We start from the raw sequence: 17632 nt of genomic DNA on the forward strand, positions 1-17632 counted from the left end.
TGACAGCCAAAAATCCATCAAGTTATCCATGAAGCAGAAACCTTGCCTTGCCAATCAGTTATTCAATCAATTTGGTACATGCTACTATAAAATTAGGACAATGTCGAGTACAAAGTTTCAAAATAGAAAAGAAGAACCAAAAAGACTATACGATATGCTCCATCTTAAATAGGTTATATCTTTATATTCAATTAATCCTTTTTGTCTATATGCTTCCAACATCTTATATGGGATGTCATAATAAGCTTCACAATGATCAAGACACTTTACTCAATACATAAGCTACAATAGCCTTTCAAGAGCCAAGTTTTCATCACCACCAACAGCTTCCAAAATGCTCCTTACTTGAGATTCAGGAAATCCCATCTCAACGAGTTTCTGTACCTGAACAAAATTAAATAGAAATCGTGTTGTAAAACTATGTAAAATAAATGTTGTCATAATTAAACATTAGCAATGGAAATAAAATACAGTACTAAAGTAGCTTAAATTTCACAATTTTACGCTCACCAATAAAAAGTACAACATCAATGTTCTTAAACTGGTTATGCATGTCAGTGCAAGATTCATATTATCAAAAATAATTATGGTATAAAGTTATAGGACACATAAATCAATGGTTATTGCTTCCTTATAAAATTATCATAAAAGCACAGTTTAATACAATAATATGAAGTATGAACTAGGTTATTATCAAATTTTCTCCGGTGAAGTCTTTTGCGGTTAAGAATGTGTGATCAAATAGTCGACATGGCACGTTAGCTACATACATGTAACATTAAGTAGCACACAAGTGTCACATGTAGCTACCTGACAAAAGAATGAGTTTGTAAAGTTGGCATATTCGAAAAGTAATTCGTATAAACAGACTTTCAAAGACCTAAGTAATATACTACTTACTGCTTGTAGGGATTAAAATATACATTGACTCTAAAACAAGACGTTTGCACAAAACAAACTCACGTGGAAAAGAAAATAAAGTGCACTGTGAAAATTATAAAAAGGTCACCGGCTGGTAAGACTAATTAAAATATGCTTAATGATGTGCGTCCACATTCCAAAACATAAATGCAACAAGCTTGTTACCTTATCTTCAACCCCACGAGATGATGTCTTGGCAAAACTTTCTGTCCAGTAGCGAGCAGTATTGACAAACGTCTGATAGTCTTTCAGATACTGCATTGCCCATAGATAAACACTGGTTCAGATAGAATGACATAAACAAGAAAAATATGCAATACCAATACAAGTTGATCTAGCAGAAACATAGACAAGCATGAAATTCTTCAATAGCTGTGCTTTGTTAGTTCAACACATAAAACATATGAGAAGAAGCATTTCATAAGAGTAAAGATACAACTACACAAAAGAATGAATCAGACCTGCTGTGCCACAACAGCATCTTGAGGATCATCAGGCTGAGGAGCAGAAAGAAGTGCTTGCACGGAAAGAAGTGCAGTCTTCAGAGTCAGTGCTGGGCTCCACTGATCTTTCAAGATGTCCAGGCAAATAGCACCACTTTGGCTGCTGATATTTGGGTGCCTTCGATGATTAAATGCATCACAAAATTAATCAACCGAATAGATATTTGTTGAACAGTAATGCATTAAATGTCATATTTGCTATGCACAAGTAATTGCTCCTATTATAAAGGGCTAAAGGCTAAGATAGAGAATAGACTGAATAATCATGTGCTTCTTCAGAAGAAGCCTGAACGCCTAATGTAATTGAAAAATTTATTAATCCATGAGATGGTGAAAGGGAAAGATTAACAAAAGATGACATACAAAACTCATAATGTCAATAATTTTAGACTAAATACCAAGGAACAGTATATTAACTTCTTTAATAGGTTTAGAACGTCACACTGTCATCAACAGTCAATAATCAAATCAAGACAGATTGAACACCTAGCATAAAATGTCACAACAATTGTCAATATCACCCGCAAATACATCATGACATGTTGGTTTTAGAAGAGCATATCTTCCAAACTAAAGTCAAACTGTATTCTGGAATTAAACTATACACATTTCCATGAAAAGAACAGTTTGTCAAGCAACAAAACGCAATGAGTTATAAGGATGTCTTTGGTTTGTTTATACTCTCCTTGGTCCCTATTATAAGAAAAGATTCACATTTTAGGTTCATTGATTAACTGATGCATCTGGCCCATAATATACATTATAGATCAGTTATTTAATCGACGTTATCGACCTAAAATGTGATTTTTTTTTTCTTATAATAGGGACTGTAGGGAATATTTTTTTTATGTTCAGTTGATGATGCAAACACTATTAATTACAATTTACATCAACAATAATAATAAAAAAAACCATCATTTTCATCTCATTTCATGTTTTCAAGAATTTCAAAAAGTCAAACAACTCACATCAAACATAACAACTCTGTTCAATAATCCAACACGGTTCATTAAAGATTATTGATTAATCACAAAAGAAAGTGAAAGAAATATAACAAAATCAACATTTTCATACCAGACTTTGGTTGAAAATTGCATCTTTGGTGGTTCAAATGGGTATCCCTCTACAAAAAAAGTAACGAAAACAAATCCTCAATAATCATTAAAAAAGCAATAAACTAAACAACAATCATAATTAACTATAATTAGTCCTATATGAACAACAATTGAAAAACCCTAACTAACCCTGATTGAAAAATAAACCGAAACTGAAACCGAATGCGAATAGTGTAGAGTATAGTACCGGGTAAATTGATTTGAATCTGAAAAACACCACCTTCGTATGGAGTTCCGGTAGGGCCAGGAATGGTACCGATCAAGTTAACAAGATTATCACTTTTAGGAGCAACTCGAATGCCGGATCCTTCAGCGTCTTTGTGGCATTCGACAAGCTCCTTCTGCACTCGAGCAAAGTCTACCATCTTCAATCTGAAAAAACAATCACAAAACCCTAAATTTCAGCAAGAATCACTCACAATTATAAAAAGCAGAGAAGTAGAAGAAACGGTTTCTTAATCTTAACTCACCACCTTGGGTGCGTGCGGTGCAGAAGAAGCTAAGAATAAAAGCCCGTTTTGTTGCTGCTTTTCACTTTGATTATTATTAGTAGTAAAAGTATTTATACTAGTAGTAGTGAAATTAGTGGAAGATATTATGGAATTAATTAAAATCATGGTTAATGACTTTACTGTCATTTTTTTTTTTTTTGTAGAGAAAACAAACTTTAAGGAAAAAATTATGTAGTGATAAAAAAATTGTGGAGTATAAGGAAGTTATGGATGGAATTTCACAATTTATTTTTTTGACACAAGAGTTTTCATAACATAGAAATGAAGTTTATGAAATTAATTAAAATCATGTTTTTTTTATAAATAAGGTTAATTGTTAGTATTACAATATTAAGTTAGTTTATTTCTTCTTTGAAAGGACTTGTATCTTGAATCTCCTGTTTCTTAAGCTTTAGCTCAACTAGCTTAACCAACTGAGCTGACCTCATGTTCTTTTGCCCGGCTCATGTTGTTAATTAAAATCATGTTAATGAACCTAAGTTTTTTTGTTTTCAAATATTTTATTTTTATTTTTTATTTTTATTTTTATTTCTCGATTGCATATACATCTCTTTTTGTTAGATTCTTGAAATTTAACCATGTATACTATTTTCCTAAAAAATAAAATATGTATTAGTAAATGAATGATTAATGAATATATATTTGTAGTTGGGGCCAGCCTTGAAGAAGGGCAAGGACTATGAAGCACGAATACCTCTATGATTAGGTGTGTCGTGGTGTCTGACACGTGTTGGTATCTGACACTCGTACGACACGTGTCGGATAGCTCATAGCGGTGTCGGAAAAAACTCAATTTTTCTTTTACTTTGGCACTCCTTTGATCGGTGTCCGACACTTGTAAGACACTCGTACGACCCGTGTCGGATAAGTGTCCCAATTTTTTTTCTTATGCTCTACTTAGACACATATCAGACAATCTACAAGAGTTAAAGATGTGTCGAAAAACAATATTGATCAATGAGGGATTGAAGACATTAGTTTTTTCCATACTAGATGGATAAATAGAGGTAAAATACTATCATATATCTTGTTTTAATTTTTTTTTTTTAAGAAATAACTTGCTCGAATTAGATTTACATGTATATATTTTGATTCTTAATTTATATGTTTTATAAATATGTAGCGGTGTTGGTGTCCTATATTTTTTAACATTAACGATGTCACGGTGTCCGTTTTGGAGTCCATACTTCATAGGCGAGGAATGCTCCAGGTCGAACCATGAGGAGGAGAGTGACGGATGCAAGGTGGGCAAGGGTGAGCTATGGTCCCTCCCTCCCCCAAAACAATTTCTTTTAACACGCACTAACTATAATTAACAAGATTAGAGGGAGTGCTATTAATAATAAAACATTTGTTTTTTCTTTTTCTTGGCAGACTATACCAGCTATGTTCGGTAAGAAACACTTTGATTTGAATATGTTGGAAATTGCCTTGAAAATAAAGAAGACACAAAAAATTTTGTTTTGGCGCCTCAGGCGGAAGGATTTTCGCTCCAAGCGCAAGTTGTTGTCAAAATGGAGCTGACTTTCTGTTTTTGCGCCTCAGGCGAAAAAGTATGCGCCCTAGGCGGAAATGTTGGCGCCCCGGGCAGAAAAACGCGCAGTTATATATGTGTGTCACGTTTTCTGTTATTTGAAAGGTGATTTTAGGGTTTCTAAAGCCAACAAAAGACTAGGGTTTATTAGAGAACTTCTCTTGGGCATACTCTAGGGTTGGGGGTTGATTCATCACCTTGTAAACACTTATAGATTGAATCTCTTGGTCACGGGGAGAGATTCGGGAAAATGGTAGAATTTAGGAAAACACTAAATTCTTGCAACTCTTGTATTGAATCTTTGTAAAGTTTTTCATTGATAGTGGAACGGAGAGTGACTCTCTCCCTAGAGTAGGTTGTTATAACTGAACTGAGTAAACAATTTATTCGTGTCTTTTATCGCTTTTGGTAGTTCTAGCTTTTGTTGATTTATTGCTTATTCTCATTCATTTTGATTTGGTTGCTTCAATTCATTTGTCCTACACATCAAAGGTTTTATTGGTGTGGTTTTCGGTCCGAATTCACAACAGAATAAGTAGCGAGAAGATATTTATTTTCAAGTGTCAAACGGGAGAGTTTGGCCTGCAAGGTATACCTAATAAGGATGTCCCCCACGGGACTGAGATTTGAACTCTCAAGTGGATGGAAGACATTTGCCATAGACAATAACTTGAAAGTTGGTGATGTTTGCAACTTTGAGCTCATTCTTAGTACTAATATGACCATCTTTAGAGAGACAAATAAAAACAACACAAATTGTTCGTTCAACATCTCAAAGTAGGATTGATTGGTGTTTACTTTCTTTTCAATTTTTTTTCTCATATGACAAATAAATTTATTTGTCCATTTTATGCAGAATGTTCCTAAATGAAAGAAGTTACTCATAGATAGAGAAAGGGAATGTGATGTTAGAGTTGTGTGGTCTAAATTAGTCCCACATCGCTTATTTTATTTCTGTTATGTCTCATTAAGTGCTATATATATAGACATCTTGTAAACTTCTAAATACCAAGTAATAAAGCTCTTCTCTAGTGCAACCGTGGACTAGGCACACACACTGTGTGCTGAACCACGTTATATCTTTGTGTCCTTTTTCTTTTTTTTCTATTCTTCTCATTTCTTCTACTATTATTATTGCTCGATACTAACAACTGGTATCAAGAGCCTTTGGTTATTCCAAGGGAATTCCTTAGTTTAGAGGAATTAGTGGGAGTCTTCTCAGTTTAGAGGAGATAGTCGAGCAATGGCGTTAGAAGAAGGGAAGGTGAAGATTGAGAGGTTTGATGGCAGAGACTTCAGTTTCTGGAAGATGCAGATAGAGGATTATCTCTACCAGAAGAAGTTATATCAACCCTTGTCAGGGAAGAAGCCAGATGACATGAAGCAGGAAGATTGGGTTTTGTTAGATCGACAAGCTCTTGGCGTGATCAGATTGACATTGGCCAAGAATGTTGCATTCAACATTGTGAACGAGACGACTACTGCAGGTTTGATAAAGGCGTTATCAGATATGTACGAGAAGCCGTCTGCAGCCAACAAAGTATATTTGATGCGGCGGTTGTTCAACCTCAAGATGGGAGAAGGTATTTCTATAACTAATCATATTAATGAATTTAATACTATTCTCTCCCAGTTGGAATCAGTGCAGATTAAATTTGAGGATGAGGTGAAAGCACTGATCCTATTGTCATCACTACCGGATAGTTGGGATGCAACTGTTACAGCAGTCAGTAGTTCTACAGGGGATAACACATTGAAGCTCAATGACATCCGTAACTTGATCTTAAGCGAAGATGTTCGCAGGAGAGCCTCAGGGGAGTCTTCCAGTCATGTTTCTAATTCAGCATTGAATACTGAAAGCAGAGGAAGGACAACTCAAAAGTCTCAGAATGGTCGAGGTAGATCAAAGTCAAGAGGGAAAGGTCAGACAAAGTTTCGAAGTGATATTGTTTGTTGGAATTGTGACAAGATAGGCCACTTTACCAATCAGTGCAAGGCACCAAAGAAGAACAAGAGTCACAGAAATAAAAAGCATGATGATGATGAATCCGCAAATGCAGCAACTGATGAATTTGATGATGCATTAATATGTAGCTTGGATAGTCCTGTTGATTCATGGGTTATGGATTCAGGTGCGTCATTCCACACCACTCCTTGTAAAGAATTGTTATCTAATTATGTTTCTGGAAGGTTTGGAAAAGTTTATCTTGCAGATGGAAAACCTCTTGACATTGTCGGAAGGGGCAATATTGACATCAGGACCTCTAGTGGAACTCTTTGGACATTGCACAATGTCAGACACATTCCAGCCTTAAAAAGAAATCTGATATCTATAGGGCAGTTGGATAGTGAAGGACATTACACCACTTTTGGAGATGGAGCTTGGAAGGTAACAAAAGGTAATCTTGTTGTGGCTCGTGGTAAGAAGCAAGGGTCTCTTTACATGGTTGCAGATGAAGATATGATAGCAGTTACTGAGGTTGTCAATAATTCATCCTTATGGCATCAAAGACTTGGGCACATGAGTGAAAAAGGAATGAAACTTATGGCAACAAAGGGTAAGTTATCAAACTTGAAGCATGTTGATGTTGGTGTCTGTGAACATTGTATCTTTGGAAAGCAGAAAAAGGTTAGCTTCTCAAGAACAGGGAAGAATTCCAAAGTTGAAAAGCTAGAATTGGTGCATACAGATGTTTGGGGACCAGCTCCGGTGAAATCTATTGGAGGCTCATGCTATTACATCACCTTTATCGATGACTCCACCAGAAAGGTATGGGTTTATTTTCTTAAAAATAAATCAGATGTGTTTTCTGTATTTAAAAGGTGGAAAGTAGAAGTTGAAAATCAGACAGGTCTAAAGATTAAAAGTCTGAAATCTGATAATGGTGGAGAGTATGATAGTCAAGAGTTTAAAGATTTCTGTTCAGAACATGGGATCAGAATGATTAAGACAATACCAGGAACACCTGAACAAAATGGTGTTGCAGAAAGGATGAACAGAACCTTAAACGAAAGAGCTAGATGTATCCGGATCCAATCTGGTTTGCCTAAAGTATTTTGGGCAGAAGCAATAAACACAGCAGCATATCTCATCAATAGAGGACCATCAGTTCCTTTGAATTATCAATTGCCGGAAGAAGTATGGTCAGGAAAGGAGGTAAAACTTTCACATTTAAGAATCTTTGGTTGTGTTTCATATATACTAATTGACTCTTGTAATAGAGATAAACTGGACCCGAAAGCAAGAAAGTGTTATTTCATTGGTTATGGATCTGACATGTATGGCTACAGGTTTTGGGATGACCAAAACAAGAAAATCATCAGAAGCAGGAATGTCACTTTTAATGAAAATTTATTTTATAAGGACAGACTTTCTGCAGAATCTGTGGGTGCTAGTAAAGTACCAGAACTTCCTGAAAAGGCAACACTTGAAGAAATTTCAGAAAGTGATATAGCCATTAAAAGCCAGAATACAGGTATTGAGGTTGAGTCAGAATCAGAACCATCAACTCCTCCGAGAAGATCTAGCAGAATGTCAGTACCACAAGATAGGTATTCTCCCTCATTACATTATTTGTTGTTAACTGATGCTGGTGAACCAGAATGTTTTAGTGAAGCTATGCAGGGGAATGACTCTATTAAGTGGGAGCTAGCAATGAAAGATGAAATGACATCGCTTGAAAAGAATGGAACGTGGTCTTTGACCAAGTTGCCAAAAGAAAAGAAAGCTTTACATAATAGATGGGTCTACAGGTTAAAGGAAGAATCTGATGGTAGTAGAAGATACAAGGCGAGACTTGTGGTGAAAGGGTTTCAACAGAAACAGGGAATTGACTTCACAGAGATCTTCTCTCCTGTCGTCAAGATGACCACCATCTGAGTTATCTTGAGTATTGTAGCTACAGAGAATCTTCACTTAGAGCAGTTAGATGTCAAAACTGCGTTTTTACATGGAGATTTAGAGGAAGACATTTACATGACTCAGCCAGAAGGTTTTGAAGTTCCAGGCAAGGAGAATCTTGTATGCAAGCTTAATAAGAGTTTATATGGCTTGAAACAAGCACCGAGACAGTGGTACAAAAAGTTTAATGAGTTTATGAGTAACTCAGGATTCAACAGATGTAACATGGACCATTGTTGCTATGTTAAGAAATATGCTAACAGTTATATTATTCTTGCTGTGTATGTTGATGACATGTTGATTGCAGGATCGAATATGGCAGAAATCAACAGGTTGAAGCAGAAGTTAGCAGAAAACTTTGAAATGAAGGATCTTGGTCCAGCTAAACAAATACTTGGTATGAGAATTCTCAGAAACAGATCAGAAGGAACTTTGAAATTGTCTCAGGAGAAATATATACACAAGTTACTTGATAGATTTAGCCTTAAAGATGCCAAGACCAGAAATACTCCTCTGGGATCTCATTTGAAGTTTTCAAAGAGTCAGTCTTCGCAGATAGATGAAGAAAAATGTTACATGTCAAAAGGACCATATGCGTCAGCAGTTGGGAGTTTGATGTATGCTATGGTGTGTACCAGACCTGATATAGCACATGTAGTGGGAGTTGTCAGTAGGTTCCTATCAAATCCAGCAAAGGAGCATTGGGAAGGTGTAAAATGGATACTCAGATATTTGAAGGGTACATCAGAGATGTGTTTGTGCTTCAGAAAAGGTAATATCTCCTTACAAGGTTTTTCAGATGCAGATTTGGGAGGAGATTTAGATACTCGAAAAAGCACCACCGGTTACATTTTCACTTTGGGAGGTACGGCTGTGAGTTGGAAGTCTAAACTTCAACATAGTGTTGCTCTCTCAACCACCGAAGCCGAGTACATAGCCATCTCAGAAGCAGCTAAGGAGATGATTTGGTTGCAGAATTTTCTCAAAGAATTGGGGAAAGAACAAGATGATGCTCCATTGTTCAGTGATAGTCAGAGTGCTCTATCTCTTGCTAAGAATCCAGTCTTCCATTCTAGATGCAAGCATATTCAATTGAAATACCATTTTATCAGGGAGCTAATAAATGATGGAGAGTTGTCATTGCTAAAGATCTCAGGATCAGAGAATCCAGCAGATATGTTAACCAAGACTGTCACTACTGACAAGCTGAGGCTTTGCATAACCTCAGCTGGCCTTCGAGGATAATTGAAGACGAAGGCGTTGCACTAGGGAATGAGCAGATGAGCTCAATGTTTACAAGAAGTTGTTGTTGTTTGAAACTTAGACCCCAAGTGGGAGAATTGTTAGAGTTGTGTGGTCTAAATTAGTCCCACATCGCTTATTTTATTTCTGTTATGTCTCATTAAGTGCTATATATATAGACATCTTGTAAACTTCTAAATACCAAGTAATAAAGCTCTTCTCTAGTGCAACCGTGGACTAGGCACACACACTGTGTGCTGAACCACGTTATATCTTTGTGTCCTTTTTTTCTTTTTTCTATTCTTCTCATTTCTTCTACTATTATTATTGCTCGATACTAACATGTGAATCATCACTAAAATCAGATCACTACCGCCACGGCGCCACCACCACCACCAAAGAGTTGTAGTTATTTGAATGTTGCTTAAGTCATGAAGCAGTTCACTTTTCAATCTGGTCTTTTGCATTTCTAGATATTACTTATGATATATGCTTGTATAGTCACTTGAGTATTTTTTTTTTGTCTTAGTTCTGTAGCTTTTGATGATTAAAATAATAATTGGTCATATACTCTTGCACTATAAATATTGTAAAAAATTTCACATTGTGGTATTCTCTGATTGTCAAATAATTAGAATGGTCCAATTAAGAGATAAAGGTGGCAATGAAAAACTACAAGGTAAACCATTTTTGAATTTTGTTAAATAGGGTTCTTTACAAGGCAATCTGGTTGTATTCTAAATAATAACTTATTTCTAAGTTATTACATAATTAAGCTGTTTCTATCATTGTTCCCGCCAGTGCAAGTCATCATTCTGTTCATTCTATTTTTCTGTATATTCTTAACGTTTAGTAAATTCTTCTTTATCGCCTCCAATTTCTTTCTCTTATGATGTCCTTTTTTCTTCGGAGTTGTCTCCGTTTTAACAACCTGAACAATCAAATAATAGAGACTAAGATATAGATTATAGAGAATGGTAATCAATCAAATGAATTGAAAGCAATTTAATTAATTACCTCGTTTGAGTAGTCGGAGTTCTCTGATTCAGATGTCACACTTTCATCACTATTCGTACTGAGTGACTTGCGGTGCACGTCATTGTCTTGATTCTCTTTCTCGTCTGGATATTCACTAACTACATGTGTGTCAGTGTCGCATAATTCTTTTTCCTTTCTCTCCTCGGCCTCAATGCAATATATTCTAAAACTTGGCGATCTAGGACCTATAAGTCTACCAATGTCATCCTCGTTCTCATCTTCATCCTCGTTTTCTTCTTCCTCCTTTTCATCATCGTGTTTATTTTCATCCTCTAGCAATGCACTCTTTATCGCTGCTATCTTCTTTTCAACGTGATCTTTGTGTCCTTTACGCTCCTCCTCCTCCTTCCCATTTCGGGACTCATAAACAAGCAATGGAGCAACTTGAGAGAGTTTTTCTACCGGCACACATGTTGTGGTTTTCTCGTCTTTGTGCAGCCGAGTTTCTTCCAAAGTTTCATTTGCATTAGAAGACCGTGCATTAGAGCTACGATCATCGTCCTTCAATAGCTCCTTCTTGGACATTGCGCTTTCTTCTCTTCGTGCATTCCTACGATTTCTAAACTCTTCAATTCGTTGTCGAAGAAGAGGACGGAATTTTGCTGGCAATGCATCTCCTGATCCACTTTGATTAATCAATCTAGAATTATTGCCTCCCATTAGACAATTAATGATGACAATTTTGAAAATAATAAAATAAAACTTTTTTACAAAGTTGAAAACAAATAATATGAAGAGATGAACCAATATTGAGAGGATTATGAAGGGATTTTGAGAATGTGTCAGTTGAAGATTAAGACAAGTAACTAGATGCAGTTTGTGTTTACAGATGTTAATGTTCAATTATAGAACACAAAAAAGAAAACAAAATTTTGAAAGTGTCAACTTTAGATAAGCACCAATAGTCCAACACAACATGTCTTGGACAAGTTACCAGTTAACTACTACATATCTGTCAAATTTCTCTAAATATGGTTATCTCTGCACAAAAATAGAATATATTAAGTCTTTTTGTTATTTTTGGTCTTCACAAAATTAATTAAAGACTCTTCAGTTTGGACAGATATTTCTTCAAAGGAGTTGCAACTTGCAATCATAATAAGGAGTCATCTGTGTGGAGTTTTTTACATTGACATTTAATATGAGATTTTTAATTTTTCATGTCATTTTATCATTTTTAAAATGCAGTTACAAATTTTCATAATGCATATCTTTTGAATTATTTAATCTAAAAAATTTAATACATTTTAAGTAAATTCTTTTAACTTTTTTTTATTACCACATATTAAACGTCTTATTATCATAAATATTTCATTATATGCTCACCTTTCCATATAAGCTAATTAAGACTTTTGACTATTGTATATGCTATTTTAAGAGCATCTCGAATAACAATGGAAACCGATAATTAGTACATCGTTTGGTTTGATTTCAATTGTATGCGGTTTAAACCATAAGCGATGTCACCAGTTCGATGTCCGATCCGATTTTAAAATCATTGATTTGAACAAATAGACTCTAGTTCAAATGTTTATAATACCATTTTAGCCCTTCATATGTTATATTGGACATGTAGCTTAGTATTTCAACATTTTCCCTCAAGCACAATTGAATTAGTATTTTAGTTGGTCCATCAAAACTATGAATTAATTAAACATTGAGCTCTGATATCATGTTGGTCAAAATCAAAGTTGTACAGGGAACTAGCATGAGAGTGGATCCTCTTGTGAGGCATTCCAATTAGAGTGAGAATTCTTAGGCATGTGATGATTGTGATCCATTTTGTTTCTCAATCGATATAGCTGCATCTTTCTCCGGATGAACAGACTTCACCGGAACTCGAACAAGATGAGGATGAAGAAAAATGTGTAGTAGGGTCCGGAGCTGATGATTTGTGTGCCATCATAAAATCAAAGAATTTTGGCTGAGCTTCGTCAACATTAGTATTCAACGTCATTCTATTACTTCTTTTCTTCATGAATATACGACACAGAACCCAATCCCCTATGTCGATCTCATAGAAACTCTGCCAACGCAACAACATTTAACCGATCAATATTTGTAAACTAAAATATAACAATTACAGTATTTTAATTGCTAGAGTGACATTGCTGCCACGATTCACTAAGATTCAACATTTATTTCTTCGAGGTAAAAAGAAAAACTTGTATGCGGGTGTATAGACTATTAATGGAATATTAATTACCTGATTACAAGCGGTAGTTTCTACACTAACTAGGCGATATTCATGCATAATCCAATGAGTTCGAGATCCATTGGGAGATTTTCTGTTATAAAATACAAGACTTTTTCTTATCCCCGCAATTCCTCCATTACTTATTGATGAAGAAACACTAACTTTCTTATCTGATCCTGTCGCCTTCCAATAGCCGGAGTTGGTTGATCTGTTCATGCGATTGCCATTTCGATACTTGGCTTCCTTAGCACTGAAGAAATACATATCTTGCTCACCATGATTTCCTAATTACACACACATATATAGTCAAATTATGAACACAAAAATCAAATGGATGTGCCTTGCTTCCTAAGTATATATACCTGGCAATTCCCAAGGATCATACTTGCAGATATTGATTTCAGGAATGATTGAAGCAGGCAACTCATAGGAGAAGGTCTTACATTTCAAGTACTGAAAGACAAGCTCTTGGTCTGTTGGCTGAAAACGAAAACCAGGAGGCAATTTATTGCTTACTCCATTTTTCACAAACTTCATCTTTTCCATTTCCTTAAAACCTTCTCTTTAAACTCAAAAAAGTGATTAATGTGAGGTTTATGAATTAGCATAGCCACACCAAATACATATGTACTTGCATGCGTATATTTATATATATATAGACTGATGAGAATGAGAAAGTAACACGCTTAAAATATCTATGTGAATGAGAAACATTAAAAGAAAATTCACAGTTAACGCGTTTTAACTTTAAGTCGTTTTTGCAACTAATCAAGTAATTGGGCTTAACTAGTTAATAAACTTTAATCACGACCAACCGTTCAAGAGAACCTGAGTTTGACACAGACACGTGATACGATACGATACAGACATGTCGACGGTGCATGTAAAAAAATAAGACAGACACCTCTACTTATTTATGAAAGATCAAAATTGAGTAGAGAAAGTTATTTCATTAAAAAAAATTAATACAATATAAGATAATACTTGACCTTTAGTTATCCATCTAATATTGAAAAGTTAAAAATATTGTAATCAAAATATAATCACTTTAGTCCTTCATTGATCAGCATTATTGTTTCAACAACACATTTTAATTTTTATAAATACGTCTAATATGTGTCCGAGGAGAGTAGAAGCAAAGAACAATAAACTTTTTTGGGACATTTCTCTGACACGTGTTCTACAAGTGTCTTATAGGTGTCGGACATCAATCTAAGTGTCACACATCGACACGTTGGACACCGCGACACACATACTCATAGAGGTGTTTGTACTTCATAGCTTGGTAGAAACCCGAGTTCAATCCTTGTAAACAATTCTCACGATAGAACTCTCGATTATCAGACCCTTTTCTTTAAAAATCAAAAGGTTAATACAAAAAAAATGCCGGTATCTTCCACATGAAAAATTCGAATTCAAAATCTCTGATTAAATTATACCGTAAATGTATATGAGTTAAATCATTATTTGTCGTCGCATTAACTTTTTGTAGTGAATTAAAATTTAAAGCTAATTTTGTTATAATCTTATTAGTACTTTACTTCACTAAGAAGATGTTGCTTACTTGTACTAGCTTTGAAGAGTTTACTTTTTCTTCCCACTTAACTAAAGATTTTGAAAGATTCAAATTCCTCACTAGAAAATTTAAAAGAAGGAAATAAAAATCCCTATATATTGTATAGTATCTTACAAGGTTGAATCCATTTGCTTAACAGCATCAACAAAAGCAATGCACTTTGTAGGTGGTAATACTTTAAATCAATTAAATGTGTGTCTTTAATTTGTAGGTGGTCTCACCTCTATTGCTTAATGCATTTAACCAATCAATATTCCCATTTTATCTGGTTTTGCTCCTTTCTCTTTTCATATTTGCCACATGATCTTTTATTCTTAATTTGCCAAAGTCTTTGATGTGCTTTCTTTACCTAGACACACATCAGAAAAGGCAATTTATGCTTAATGCATAAGAAACTTTGTCAATGATTGTGACTTTGTAGAATACTTTGAAATTATATATTTTGACTCCTATGCACCAATGCATATATAAAAACATAATTGAAGTAATTATGTTTTTGTTTTATTTAACTAAAGAAATAGACTTGTATGTTGATAAGTAAAATAACCTACACTACACATCAAAGTAAGTAAATATTTATTTAATAAAAAAAGAGTAAGAAAATATTTCAAAGTTTTTTTCTTTGGTACAAAAATATTTCAAAGTTTTAAATCGTTGCAAAATTTAAAAAATATAAGAACACAAAATAAGGGAGCTTCTACGGTGGTACATTGGAATAATTCGAATGTACCGGTACATTAAGTCATTAAATTGATAAATTTTATGAAAAATAAAAAAATATCACAAGAAAAAATCACAATTTCACTATTTATAAGCAACTCACTAATTTTTTAAATTTTTCATTAAAAAAAATTTGAATATTGACTATTATAAGGAATAAAAATTCAAAAAAATATCAAATTTTATATTTTTGACAATTTTGATAAATAATATTTGGTTATTATAATGTTTTTAATGATAGAAAAAATTATTTATTTTAAAAAAAATTCATTTACCTATCATTTTAATGACCTGATGTACCGGTACATTGAAAATTATCAAATGTACCATAGAATTTCCCACAAAATAAACACAACTAATAAAGAAAAAAATTTAAATGCTTAACTTTGAATGTTGATCTCTTAATCCATATTTCTCCACCGGTAGAAATCCTCAATATATTAATGAGCGACGCAGCTGGGACCTACTTCCTTAAAGAAGTAGTTCCTTATTCTTTTTGCTTCCTTTTTCTTTTTGTTTCTTTCTCGTTTTCTTAACCTTGTAAAAACAAAAAAGTTGTGTTTCAAAATTTGACTTGATGGAATTTCTAATTTCATTTGAAAAAAATGAAGTTTTCTAAAAAAAGAAAAATTGGATATAAATTTTTATTTTATATTATTACTAGAAAGACTCGTCTCTTTGGTATTTCATAAACATGGCAGATTTTTTTTTGTTACAAGGTTAAATTAATACAAAAGTTATGTTTCTTTGGTATAACATGAATTATAAAATCAGAAATCCACAATCTTTGCTAAAAAACATTAAAAAAAATTTATTTTGGGAGTATGAACTGGAGTATTTTCTTATTTTCCTTTCTTTTTTTTGGTTCGAAAATAGATGTCTTTTTAACGTCAAAAAACAAAATAAAAATAGATGTCTTGTTTTTCAAGTTAGGCCATGATTTGGGCCATGTTTCACGCTAGCTATTGGCCCATTAAAAAATAAGGCCCATTTATTCACGTTACTTCTTCTTTCTCCTTAAATCTAGGTTTTCAATTCTCGTTCACTTTCGCTTGTGCTCGTTTCATCGTTAGGGTTTTTGCTGAACAATTTCTCTCCTCTCAATGGATCCTTCCGACCTTAATTCAGCTGATTTGCAGAATTTTTTAGCTGTAAGTTTGATTTTTTTTTCTTTTCCGATTACTTATGGTAATGTGTTTCATCGTGTTTTTACTTATACTTATTCATGAATTCAGTTAATAAGTCTTTATAATGAATTCTAAGCTTGAAATAGATTATTTCATGTTAACCTTGTCATGTTGATAACTGATTAGTAGATGCTTATGCTTAATTTCTGGATTTGATTTTTTTCATGTTGAGGCTACCAATTGTATGGTGTGGTGATTGGTGAAGGTTGATTCTGTTACTACAGTTTTAAAACAAATTTGATTTGTCATGCTTGGTTAGATTTATATTATAGGGTGTTTGTTTTAGGAATGGGAATATAGTAGAAGCTCTTCCGTGTAAGAGCGCTTCTCGGTGAAAGAGCCTCAAATGTGCAGTGGCGGTAGACAAACGGAAAACTTACCGCCAAACATACTAAATATTTAGTATGACGACCGATATAATTCTAAACGATCTAATTGAAGTTATCATTCTGGAAATGGTAACTAAATATGAAGGGGAAATCATTTGTTTGAGCTAGACCTTTTGTCTGTTCTGTTTTGTATTTTATTTGCGAGCTAAATGCTTAAATACTTATACTGCGGTAGGTGATGTTTGTAGTTTTTGTAGTTTGATTAATTGTAATTCTTCTGTCTATCCTTATGAAGTGCATGATGTTTATGTTTCATTGTTTGATCAAAGCGAGTTGTTATTATTATGGATTAGGTGTTCAAAATGGTATTCTGAGATGTAAGACTTATGTGTAGGCATTGCCTTATGTTTTAGGCATTATATTACTACTTTCAATGTAAATAAATTTTGCCTCAGTGATGTAGTATAACATTAATGTTGCCCTCTAAATGCAGGAAGAACAACAAAAAGCTCAGATTCATGAAATTGTGGCAAAGATGACTAGTGAATGTTGGGACAAATGCATCACAGGTCAACCTGGGAGTAAGTTCAGTTCCAGTGAAACTAATTGCCTTACTTACTGTGCACAGCGTTATATGGATATGACCGCTCTTATCGTGAAACGGTTTCAGAGTATGCAATGAAGATCAGTGACCTTCAATATTTAGCAGCAAATTTTGGATTCTTTTTATATTTTGTCGAGGCTTTGTTGCAATTGATTGATGGGTTTCGGATTTAAAATGTCAAGCAAGAACAAAAATTTATTATGTGTAATGTTATAACACTGATATATTGTCAGCTTACCAAGGGTTTTTCCAA

At 34.0% G+C, this 17632-nt stretch overlaps 4 protein-coding genes across 5 annotated transcripts; 1 reads left to right on the forward strand and 3 right to left on the reverse strand.

Moving 5' to 3' along the window:
• On the reverse strand, positions 1 to 3142 carry LOC123917989 (ubiquitin-conjugating enzyme E2 27). Of its 2 annotated transcripts, none has more exons than XM_045969917.1 (6): positions 3010 to 3142; positions 2727 to 2911; positions 2499 to 2547; positions 1383 to 1542; positions 1087 to 1176; positions 1 to 384 (listed from the first exon to the last, which is right to left on the reverse strand). In XM_045969917.1, the coding sequence occupies exons 2-6, from the start codon at positions 2902 to 2904 to the stop codon at positions 283 to 285; spliced, it is 579 nt and encodes a 192-aa protein (XP_045825873.1). In that variant the 5' UTR covers positions 2905 to 2911; positions 3010 to 3142; the 3' UTR covers positions 1 to 282. The 2 variants fall into 2 exon arrangements, with proteins under 2 accessions (XP_045825873.1, XP_045825872.1); XM_045969916.1 differs by having other exon boundaries at positions 3013 to 3098.
• A 7311-nt stretch (positions 3143 to 10453) lies between these two features.
• On the reverse strand, positions 10454 to 11602 carry LOC123917990 (rRNA-processing protein EFG1). Its single transcript, XM_045969918.1, has 2 exons — positions 10746 to 11602; positions 10454 to 10659 (listed from the first exon to the last, which is right to left on the reverse strand). Exons 1-2 carry the CDS (start codon positions 11424 to 11426, stop codon positions 10492 to 10494), a joined length of 849 nt encoding a protein of 282 aa, XP_045825874.1. The 5' UTR covers positions 11427 to 11602; the 3' UTR covers positions 10454 to 10491.
• A 481-nt stretch (positions 11603 to 12083) lies between these two features.
• LOC123917991 (NAC domain-containing protein 83) lies at positions 12084 to 13605 on the reverse strand. Its single transcript, XM_045969919.1, has 3 exons — positions 13326 to 13605; positions 12973 to 13247; positions 12084 to 12792 (listed from the first exon to the last, which is right to left on the reverse strand). Exons 1-3 carry the CDS (start codon positions 13507 to 13509, stop codon positions 12556 to 12558), a joined length of 696 nt encoding a protein of 231 aa, XP_045825875.1. The 5' UTR covers positions 13510 to 13605; the 3' UTR covers positions 12084 to 12555.
• A 2659-nt stretch (positions 13606 to 16264) lies between these two features.
• On the forward strand, positions 16265 to 17632 carry LOC123917992 (mitochondrial import inner membrane translocase subunit TIM8). Its single transcript, XM_045969920.1, has 2 exons — positions 16265 to 16410; positions 17269 to 17632. The coding sequence occupies exons 1-2, from the start codon at positions 16363 to 16365 to the stop codon at positions 17455 to 17457; spliced, it is 237 nt and encodes a 78-aa protein (XP_045825876.1). The 5' UTR covers positions 16265 to 16362; the 3' UTR covers positions 17458 to 17632.

Source organism: Trifolium pratense, linkage group LG3 (assembly GCF_020283565.1).
Source record: "Trifolium pratense cultivar HEN17-A07 linkage group LG3, ARS_RC_1.1, whole genome shotgun sequence".
NCBI classification, from domain to species: Eukaryota; Viridiplantae; Streptophyta; class Magnoliopsida; order Fabales; family Fabaceae; genus Trifolium; species Trifolium pratense.